The 11,396-nt window shown below is 35.0% G+C and overlaps 1 protein-coding gene across 1 annotated transcript in view; it reads left to right on the top strand.

Annotated features, from left to right (window-relative positions):
• The window catches only part of SMC6 (structural maintenance of chromosomes 6), a 98,059-nt gene that overhangs the window by 25,715 nt on the left and 60,948 nt on the right, over positions 1-11,396 (top strand). Inside the window, exons 7-14 of the mRNA XM_008057485.2 lie at positions 1,226-1,306; positions 1,986-2,087; positions 6,579-6,698; positions 6,798-6,896; positions 9,979-10,125; positions 10,396-10,484; positions 10,645-10,809; positions 11,202-11,380. Of these exons, the coding sequence (XP_008055676.1) occupies positions 1,226-1,306; positions 1,986-2,087; positions 6,579-6,698; positions 6,798-6,896; positions 9,979-10,125; positions 10,396-10,484; positions 10,645-10,809; positions 11,202-11,380 (982 nt within the window). The remainder of the gene's footprint in view (positions 1-1,225; positions 1,307-1,985; positions 2,088-6,578; positions 6,699-6,797; positions 6,897-9,978; positions 10,126-10,395; positions 10,485-10,644; positions 10,810-11,201; positions 11,381-11,396) is intronic.

The following is an 11,396-nucleotide window of genomic DNA, read 5'->3' as shown; positions in this document are numbered from 1 at the left end:
TTTTTTTTTTTTTTTTTTTTAATTTCAAGAAGTATTCCCTTGTTGGCCTCCCAGAGTACTGGGATTGCAGGTGTGAGCCACCATGCCTAACCTTAGCCTTCTTAATGATATATAATATATATTTTAGTTACATTTATCTTTAAATTAAAAAGATTTTTTAAACATGAATTGATTTGTTTTTACTACTAAAGACATTGATAATTAATTAGTGACCCTGAATCTTTTTGAAACAAGTTGTATTTTGTTGTTGTTGTTATACTTTTCTAGCTGTACTTGGATTGTCTTAACTTGTTAGAAAAATGTAGTTTCATTCAAGCAATGGCTTGTTCATAATGGCTCTCCTTCCAAAAGATAAAAATGATTTATTTCCATTTCTTTTCCAATATTCTCATGAAGGAATACAGACATGGGAAATCTGAAGAACTTCTATAAGAAAAACAAACAATAGTTGTTATCACAAGTCTGATCAGAAATAACTGAGTTGGACTGTGGTTATTTGGAGAAGCTAACTGACTTGACCAAGGTTACATAGGAATTTAAAAGAGAGTTCAGACAAGGACCTGGGATAACTGATTCCCATGCTAGGACTCTTCCCACCCTGTTGTCTCATGATTAGCTAGTGGCAAAAGAGTGATAATCTACAAAACAAGTGGAAGGGAAAAACTTTCTAATAAAAATACTTCTTCAGTGGATTCTTGTGCTTGTGTCCTCAAGTATTAGTAAAATAATAAATTTTGACTGTGGTATTTATTTTGGTACAGTGAATTTTTGAAACATTTTGTGTGCATTTAAAATTCTTAACATTTTTTTCTTTGTATTTTTACCCTAATGCTGTAACCTCTGGCTAGTGCTTAACCTTTTTTTTTCATAGTCAGGGTCTTATTCAGTCATCCAGGCTAGAGTGCAGTGGCACAATCATGGTTTACTGCAGCCTCAAATTTCTGTTACTGAAGCAATTCTCCTGCCTCAGCCTCCAAAATAGCTTTGACTACAGTTTGCACCACCACACCCAGCTGATTTTTAACATTTTTTGGTAGTTATGTTGTCTAAGCTGTTCTTGAGCTCCTGGGTTCAAGAAATACTCCCTTGTTTGCCTCCCAGGGTGCTGGGATTGCAGGCGTGAGCCACCATGCCTAGCCTTAGCCTTCTTAATGATATATGATATATATTTTAATTATATTTTTCTTTAATAACATTTAAGTGAAATGACTGTTGTTTGTTTCAGGTGGATAATCCAGTTTCAGTTTTAACACAAGAGATGAGCAAACAGTTCTTGCAGTCTAAAAATGAAGGAGACAAATACAAAGTAAGGGACTCCAAAGTAAACATAAACCTGCTCAAAAAAGATACATTTAGTTTTATTAATATTTCAATATTATTCTTGCTCACAGAGACTGAGTTTGTTGTTGTTAAAGACACCTATTAAAGCAGTATTGTAGGGCTGGACTGGGAAATTGCTAAGATGGGAGTATAATTTTCTTTGTAAATGTTCATTTTCACTTTTTGACTTTTAATTCTTAATCTTTAAGAAAATGCATGGTAATAATTGACCATACATAAACTATTTAAAATTTTAGAAGCTGACAAAATATTTGACTATTACTAAACTTTCTGTGAGATCTTTTGAATGAGTTTTGATATTTCTTATTCTAAAAGTTTAAGATTTGCTAAGATAAAAGATGAGAATGTTTTCAATCATTTTTGTTTTAAAAAATGGAAGAATTAGTGAAAATGAGCGTGAAAGTGCTCCCAAAAGGTGTTTCTTTCATGGAATTTTAAGAGCTTTTGCAAATGAACATATAGATGTGAGCATAGTAAGTTCCATAGATTTGAGTCTGAAATAGATATTTTCTTTTGTGCTTATGCGTGTGTACTTACTTATGTTTTTAACCATAAGTGGTCAAGACATTTTCAGACTAAATTTTTCATTTTCCACAGTTCTGTGGAAGTTAACAAACTCCTATTATTTTTTTTTGTTGATATAGTTCTTCATGAAAGCAACCCAGCTTGAACAGATGAAGGAAGATTATTCATACATTATGGAAACCAAAGAAAGAACAAAGGAACAGATAAATCAAGGAGAAGAGGTTTGCAAACAGCTATTGTAAAATATCTTTTTGAGATCAAATTTCTACTGTAATTAAGATAAATATCATTGTAAAATTATATCTTTATAGAAAACTAATAGCATTTTCTTAGTACTCTGAAATATATAAGGTATGGTTTTTATATTCAAGGTATTTAGTAGCCTTTTTTTTGTTGTTTTATAATAATGAGTGTGGCTGTGTCTTACTTCCTCCATTAAGCTATAAGCTAGAGAAGAGGACGATATCTTTACATACTTATCCCTTGAGATATGACTAATTGGTTCCATAATAAGGTATCACTGTCTCTCACTGTAAGCAGTTTAAAAATACTATGACATTTCTTTTGCTGAGATAATAAGCACAAGCCTCAAGCTGATATTAAACATAGTATGCATTTATAATTACATGCAGTAATTACAAATTACTGAGATGACTGTCATTACACTAGTAAAATGTTAACATTCCTTAAGCAACTGATAGCTTTGTAGCAGCTGTCACACCATTACTCAACAGCTTGGCAACTGTGCAAATTTACTTGAATTTTAAATCACTCACACTAACCATGACTTACTTAAATTTATTTTTACATCTACTATATTTTGTTCCCATATTTTCTTCTTCAGATTCCTGAATACCAACCTTCTGCCTGTTAATCAGAGACTTCGGAGTAATAAGACTTACATTATAGCTGTTTACCTAGTACATTAAGCCCCACCAATTTTACATTATTCCAAATCTGTTATTTTGTTATTTGGTCAGTTTTATACAAATGGTTGAGCTTTTATCAACTCTTTAGTTTGTTCTTTTGAGGTAGAATTGTACTAATGATGGTCTGAAGTCAAATTTATTAGATAGCACACAGTAACCTTTTTACTTCGAGTTTTTGAGGAATGCATATTTTAAGTTAGGCCTATAGTTATTTGGTTCATTAAGAGAAAATTCAAAAATCAAGAATGTGTACATATATTGTTATTTCCTACACCATCTTTTCAAACCTGGGTTACATGGTACTGTGTAAGGAGCTACTTACTATAAACCACAGAATTGATATAGCACACTGTCTTTGAGTACCAGTTTTACTATTGGGGAAAGAAAACATGTTCATATTTTGACAACCATATGTAGTATATATTACATTTATTATTTTAAAAATAAAAAATTAGAACTTTGAAGAAATTTGTTTGCTTCAGACCACTTGTGTTAAACACTCACTTTCTCCATAGTATACTTTGTTGTCAGCAATTAAAGATATTTTGATTATGAAGTTTGAGAAGAAGCACTTCCCTATATTGTATAGCCAGAGTTCCTGACATATATAAGAACTTGAAAAAAAAAGGATTAAATGCCCTATCTTCTCAAAATAAACTCTAGATTTGAGTAGTTAAATCCTTAGCAAATAGTATTTGTTTTTAACAAATAGAGTCATTTAATTAGCAAATATTAAATTCCTACCATATACCTGTTAGCACTGTGCTATTCCATGGGCATATAGTGAGAAAAAAGTATCAGGATTCTGGGGTCATTGACTTAACTATTCAGCAGAAACCATCATAAATAATTTTAGTATGGTAAGCACTACTAATGGAGCTATAGACTAGATTTATGCAAAAGCACTTAATAGGGTACTGGCATTGGGGGAGGGGTAGTGACAGGAGGAAGTTATTAAGGAATTGATGTCTAAGAACTGAAGGATGAATAATGCTAGGCAAAGGATAGTGCAAATAAGGAAGAGTGTTCAGGAAATAGCATGGTTGAAGTCTCAGGGGCAAGAGAGCATAAGAGCATATGGTGCTTTTAAAAAAAAAATTGAAAGAGTTCCAAAGTGGCTAGAATGAAGAACACAAGAGTGAGAGATAAGAGTCCAGATTGTGGAAGACCTTGTAAACCTTAAGGGCAGTAGAAGACATGAAAGTGGATGACTTAATTAATTATATATTTTCAATAGATTACTCTTCTGTAGAAGAGAGTGAACTACTGTAAAGAAAGGACATATGGAAAAAATCAGTAAAGAAAGTATTATCATTGTCCAAAGAGATGATGATGGCTTATGTTAGGGTATGGGCAGTAGTAAGGGAGAGAAGAGCTTTGAAATGATCTGGGCAGATATTGTAGGGGACAAAAAGGAGTAAAGTTTAGTAAGACAGAGGCAACGAGGGTAATTGAATGACCTGCAGATTAATTACCTCAGCAGTGAGTAGGTTTGAGATAAGAAGCTTGGGAAGAGAGGCCAGTTTTCTGTTTTCTTTCTTTTCTTTTCTTTTTTTTAAGAGAAAGGTAAATTCCATTTTGAACACATTAATTTTGAGATGCTTATGAAGCATCTGAATGGAAATGTAATATGAGAAGTTGGATATATGAATTAGGTATAATACAGATGTCAAGTCTGTCTTCAGTAAAAATGTAGGAGTTATCAGTATATTCTTAGTATCTGAGCCACAAAAATAACTTACAAATTAGATTGCTGAGAGAGGAGAAAAAGAGGGCCCAGGTCTGAATCATAAAGTCAAGAGAAGAGAGAATTTGAGAAGGAACTATTCACAACAGTGAGATTTACTGTGTGATTAAACACCATGGAAATTTACAAAACTCACTGTATTTAGAGACATAATCTTCACAGATGGGTTTCAGTAGTGATGAAACAGAAGGCAGGTTTGTGAGACTGAAAAATGTGACAAAGTAGAGGAGGTAAGAGATATTTTTCATGAAGCTGGATGAAAATGGAAGAAGAATTTTAGAGGTGTTGGTGCCAAGAGAAGAGTACTAGTAGATTTGTTTATAAGTTGGAAAGATATGTGAATAGAGATGAGCATGATAATGGAAAGGAGCCAGTGAAGAGGGTGAGATTTGATGAAAAGATGGGATGGAAAATTTATTGATTGAGACTTCTAAGAAGGCAGAGGAGGTAGGGTTCAAGATATATATAGGGGACTGGATTTAAATATAATTAGGCCACCTGTCTTTTGTTGCAAGAAGAGATGACTGCTTTAGATTTGTCAAGATTGTTGCAAGCTAGGGGAAGTTTGTGTCTCATAGCTTCTAAATTCTCTGAAGCTAGAGACAAGGGGAATGAATGAGGGGCTAGGATGGCAGTGTGTATGAGGTTTGAAGAGAGCAATAATGGATTGAAATCATCCTGAAGAATGGGAAAGGAAATTGTATAGGAAAGCAAAGTAAGATCTACAGTTGCAGTCCCCAACTTTTTGGCATTAGGGACAGGGAAAGACAATTTTTCTGCGGACTGGGGTTGGGGGAAAGATGTGCAGCCAAACCTCATGTTATCTGTATTTGCAACCACTCTCTAGCGCTAGCATCACTGCCTCAGCTCCACCTCATATTCTCATAAGTAGTGTGCAACCTAGATCCCTCACATATGCAGTTCACAATAGGGTTTGCACTCCTATGAGAATCTAGTGCTGCTGCTGCTCTGACGTAATGTGGAGCTCAGGCGGTAATGTGAGTGATGGGAAGAGACTGTAAATATAGATGCAGGTTTTTTCACTTGACACTCACTTCCTGCTGTGTGCCCGGTACCTAACAGGCCATGGACCAATATCAGTCCATGGATTGGTCCATGACCTGGGGGTTGGGAACCCCTGACTACTGTGTTCAGGCCCTAGATGGGAAGTATGAATGAAGAGGACAGGCTATCCACCCAGGTATATAGAATATGAAGGCTCAAAGCCACTTCAGGAGCCATTCTAATGTCATAATATTTCATATTGCTTGGTGATTTTATTTATCAACTATTAAAAGAGAATGTAGATAAGACAAATTATAACTTTTTTGATTTTTGGAAATAAATTCCTTCTGATCCTTTTTTTTTTTTGAAATGGGTGCTTATTATACTTTGTCTGCAAGAACAGACCAATGTGTTTATCAGATACAGAATAGAAAAGGAAATGGGAAAGTGTGTTTTGGGATTTGTCTATACTTGTGTAGTCTTGAACCTTTAATTCTTTTCTTTTCTTTTTTTTCTTTTTGAGTTGGAGTCTCACTCTTTTGCCCAGAATGGAGTGCAGTGGCTGCTCCCGGCCACTGCAGCCTCGACCTGCTGGGCTCCAGTGATCCTTCTGCCTCAGCCTTCTGAATAGCCAGAATTGCAGGCATGTGCTACCATGCCCGGCTAATTTTTGATTTATTGCAGAGATGAGGTCTCACCAAGTTGCCCAGGCAGGTCTCGAACCTATGGGCTCAGGCAATCCACTCACCTCTGCCTCCCAAGGCGTGGGATTACAGACTGAGCCACCAAGCCCGGCTGCTTTTCTTCATCTGAAGGATATTTGGCCATTTTATAGTACAGAAATAAGAAAATTATTGTACCTTCTAAAAGTATATATATCAAAGAACAAAAAATATTTTTGATTTCACTTTTAAAAACTCATTTCCAACACATCTTTATGTTGTACTTGTTTGGACATTGTTTTCAAAAATACACTTGCAAAAAAGATCTTTATTTCACTGTTAATAAGAAATATACCCTTTTTTTTTAAGCGACTGACTGAATTAAAGCGCCAGTGTTTGGAGAAAGAGGAACGTTTCCAAAGTATTGCTGGATTGAGTACAATGAAGACTAATTTAGAGAACTTAAAACATGAAATGGCTTGGGCAGTGGTAATTTTCACTTAATTGCTTGTTAACATATTTTTGTGATGTACAGAATATATTTGGTTATTAATCTTACCAGTGATTTGCAATATACTTTCTTTTTAGGTCACTGAAATCGAAAAACAATTGAATGCTATTAAAGATAATATCAAAATTGGAGAAGATCGTGCTACTAGACTTGACAGGAAAATGGAAGAACAGCAGGTAATTACAATTTTTAAAATTCAGATTTAGTAATGTGAATCATGTAAAATTGTTGATATTAGATTATGACCCACAAAAGTGGCAGTTTAAACCTATGTATTCATCTGTGCTTTAATTTATGACTCAAGTGAAGCAGACCTGTGTGGCCTGGAAAGAGGCTGTGGTATAGGATGTGGTATAGGGTGTAATCTTCCTCAGCTTGCTTTTTCCTGTCTCTAGAAAAAGTTTTTGGCTGTGGTAAGACTGCCTGAGGCTAGAACTGTAAAACTCTCATGTCTGTGGACAATGGAACTTTAGTACTGACTAGAGATACTAGAATCAGGCTCTTACTCTTGGACTCATTAAGGAGTTGAATCACCAAAAGACTTGAGAAGTAAAGGGGTGCTGGGATAATACTCAATTAGAATATCATTAAAGATAAGTATCACAAAGTATAAGAACTCAGAGCTGAAAACGATACCCAGAGATTGCTGATGGGACTTTCAGGGAACTGAGTTTTAGGGACCAGCACCAAGATAGCTTGTCGGAAGATTTCATATAGGTGGAACCCATATAGGATAAGTTGTTAGGTCTGCTAATTTCAACCTGATATCTAAGAGCCCGTGTAGAAACTACTCCATCTAAAATTTAAGAAAGTCACAAGGGTCTTTAACATGGTTCGAAAGGTACAGTAGAAGGTGGTTGAGTGGTAAATGAAGGCAGTCATTCTCTGTGGGGGTTTTCCACATGGACCCTTTTACTATTCAGCAGATCCGTTCTTTATATTTGACCTTTTCCTCCCCTCCCCTTCCCCCTTCCCTTCCCTCCTTTCTCTTCTCCCCCCTCTCATCCCCTCCCTCTTTCTCAGCTTTACTGAGATATACCATACAATTCACCCATTTTAAAGTGTCTGAGTCAGTAAGCTTTAATATATTCACAAGACTGAGCAGCCTCTGGAACTCCTCATGCTGTCATGCCAGAAGTAGAACACCTAGCTTTTTCTTTCTTTACTCCTCTTCTCCCTCAATTGTACTCAAGTCTGTCAGTATAGCTTACTTGCCTCTTAGTATTTTGTTCTTCCCATCTCTCACCACAGATTTTTATTTCTGAAAGAGTATTCTGAAATTTTCACCAAATATTTTTCTCAGTCTCATTTCTCAACTTGTCATAGGGAAGACCTTAAGTACTTTCCTCCTTAGACATTTCCCAGTTTAAAATGGAATCCAGTCTTAGTCATAGATGTTCACCTCTTTTTCAGATGGGAAAAAGAGGCTCTTAAAACTAGGTGATATTTAGTTCTGTAGGCCTTTTTCTCTACCTAAGCATTTGGGCATTCTATGTAGTTAATGGCATCTTTCTGGAGGGTAGGAACTCTTATTTTATATTTCTATCCTTCCTACCATGTCTTAACTGAAGACTTTCACACTGTATGTGCTTTATTATTGCTTGTAGATTAACTGTTGGATGGAAGATTTCTAAAGAGAGTGTCTAAAGCAGACTTTAAATTTTGTTAACCTAAGTTAAAACTGAAAATGTATGAATTATGTTAGTTTGTGTAGCACCTGAATCCAACTTTAATTTTTATAAAAAGCATTCTTCTACATAATGTCCTTGGGTGCTTCATGTTATAATTGCTGAGTTGAGTAGTTATAACAAAGACCATATGACCCACAAAGCCTGAAGTGTACATGATCTGACTCTTTATAGAAAAGGTTTGCTGACCCCTGATCTAAATAGTTCTTGTAAAAAAATTAAATAAATAAAAATAAAAAATAAATAGTTCTTGTATTTGTCTTCTAATGTTCCCTCTACCCTGCTTTCCAAGTGCTTCCAGAGTAATCTAAAAGGCAGATTTGGTAATATTTTGTCTCTGTTGTCTAGAGGATTACATTATAAGTTGTTCATTATGGAATGCAAGGCTCTTCTACCTTATTATTTCGTTTTCTATCATTATCCTCTTAATTTAAGTCCAGCAATATTTTTAATATTTAAGTAGATAATAATACCTTTGTACATGCACTTCCATCTACCCCTAACCACTTCCCCAACTTATCTCCTGGTACACTTTGATTAATTTTTCAGGCCTCAGTTCAAAAACTGCTTCCTCTTTGAAGACCTTTTTCACTTTTTCTTTTTCTTTTTAGTTTTTTTGAGTTGGAGTCTCACTCTGTTGTCCTCGACCTGCTGGGCTCTGGTGATCCTTCCGCCTCAGCCTTCCAAGTAGCTGGAACTACAGGCGCGCGCTACCACGCCCATCTAGTTTTTGATTTATTGTAGAGATGAGGTCTCTCCAAGTTGCCCAGGCAGGTCTCAAACCCGCGGGCTCAGGCAATCCACTCACCTCAGCCTCCCAAAGCGCGGGCTTACAGACTGAGCCACTGAGCCCGGCTATTTTTCACTTTTTCTGGCAGACCTATAGTTTCTTTCTCTGAACTTCAACAATTTTATTTTTATTTACTTATTTACTTTTTGAGTTGAAGTCTCACTCTGTCGCCCAGACTGGAGTGCAGTGGCCGCTCCCGGCCACTGCAGCTTCGACCTGCTGGGCTATGGCGATGCTTCTGCCTCAGCCTTCCGAGTAACTGGAATTACAGGCGCGCGCTACCACACCAGGCTAATTTTTTTTTTAATTTATTGTAGAGATGAGGTCTCACCTGCCCAGGCGGGTCTCGAACCCGCGGGCTCAGGCAATCCACTCACCTCAGCCTCCCAAAGGCGCGGGATTACAGGCTGAGCCACCAAGCCCGGCTAACAATTTTAACTAGACATACCATATGTTACTTAAGCATTATTGTATACAAACTGTAGCATTAGTTTGTGTTCTTTTTTTCTGCCAAATTGTGTCTAGCTCCCTTTCATTGTGTTATTTCTGAACAATTGTTACTGTATTATTTTATCCCCAAAGGATAGCACATTTGTTGAAGAATTAAAGGTGGGCTAAAATTAAATTATGTTTTAGTATTTTATATAATTATGTTTGTTTGCTTAATGTCTTAAGTGAAATTAAATTTATTATCGGATGTGTACTATATATGATTATTGTTACATTTTTCTCTATTAAGGAAAAATTAAAATATATTCCAATAATGTTATTTTCTTAAAGGTCAGACTTAATGAAGCAGAAAAAAAATACAAGGATATTCAAGATAAACTAGAAAAAATCAGTCAAGAAACAAATGCAAGAGCACCAGAATGTATGGCATTGAAAGCAGATGTCACTGCTAAGAAAAGGGCTTATAATGAAGCAGAGGTGAGAGAAATGTTCTGCACTGGAGTATTAAAAACTGCTAGTAAATATGAAGATTGTTCATCTATTTTTTAAAATAGAGGTTTTGTATCAGAATTGAAATTTGTTTCTTTTGAACTTTCAAAAATGTTATGATTTCAAGTAGTCATTTATGTATTTGACTTTAAAAATGTTTTTCTACACATATTCAGCCTCTGATCGAAGATTTGGGAAAGTGAACTTCGATGGGATATTTGTGTTTATTTTACTAAAGCATTTCTAATTTTTTGTTAGGTTTTATATAACCGTTCCTTAAATGAATATAAAGCATTAAAGAAAGATGATGAGCAGCTTAGTAAAAGAATTGAAGAACTTAAAAAAAGGTAGGATTTGAAATTTTCACAGTTACCTCATTTTGTAATAAAGTAATCTAGGTGTATTATATTTTCTGTATTGTTAATAGAATTTTATCACATTGGTTTATGTTTCATAAATGATAGGTCATTCATTTAACATTTTTCATTTTAAATTATTTACTGTTAGTACTGATCAATCTTTGGAACCTGAGCGGTTGGAAAGGCAAAAAAAAATATCTTGGTTAAAAGACAAAGTAAAGGTCTTACAGGATAAAGAAAATTCAGTCAATCAAGAGATTGAACAATTTCAGCAAGCCATAGAAAAGGACAAAGAAGAATATACCAGAATTAGGTAAGTTGCAACATTCTTAGAATGACTTATTTTCAATTACTTGAACATCATGTTGTCTTGCTCTGTATATGAAGAGAGAAAAATATGGTTTTGTTTCTTCTACATAATAAGGAATCTTTTAAAATCGCTTTTTCAAGACTTTTTACACTTGCCGATTTGAATAGTTTCTGGTATTCCTAGTCTATTACTATTGTATCACTTCTTTTTACCAAGTTTTGAGGACTTCTGACAATTTTTCTTTGCTAACACAGTTATTTTCAAATAAATAATACTGCTTTTAGTTTTTAAGGTATCTGGGTTATTTATTGGTATTCAGGTCTTATGGGCAAAGACTGAGTATTTCTTATAACTGTATCACACGTCTGTCTTGATTATCTACTTTTATTTTTTAGGAGAGAAGAATTAGATGTGAAGCATACGATGAGCTATAATCAGAGGCAACTGAAAGAATTAAAAGATAGTAAAACTAATCGGCTAAAACGGTTTGGCCCTAATGTTCCAGCTCTTCTTGAAGCAATAGATGAGGCTTATAAACAAGGACATTTTACCTATAAACCTGTAGGCCCTTTAGGTATTTAATATGATTT

This window comes from Carlito syrichta, unplaced genomic scaffold, assembly GCF_000164805.1.
Source record: "Carlito syrichta isolate Samal-C Ts95f unplaced genomic scaffold, Tarsius_syrichta-2.0.1 Scaffold303031, whole genome shotgun sequence".
Taxonomy (NCBI): Eukaryota; Metazoa; Chordata; class Mammalia; order Primates; family Tarsiidae; genus Carlito; species Carlito syrichta.
The sequence above is the reverse complement of the archived record's forward strand: the minus strand, read 5'-3'. Positions and strand labels throughout refer to the sequence as shown.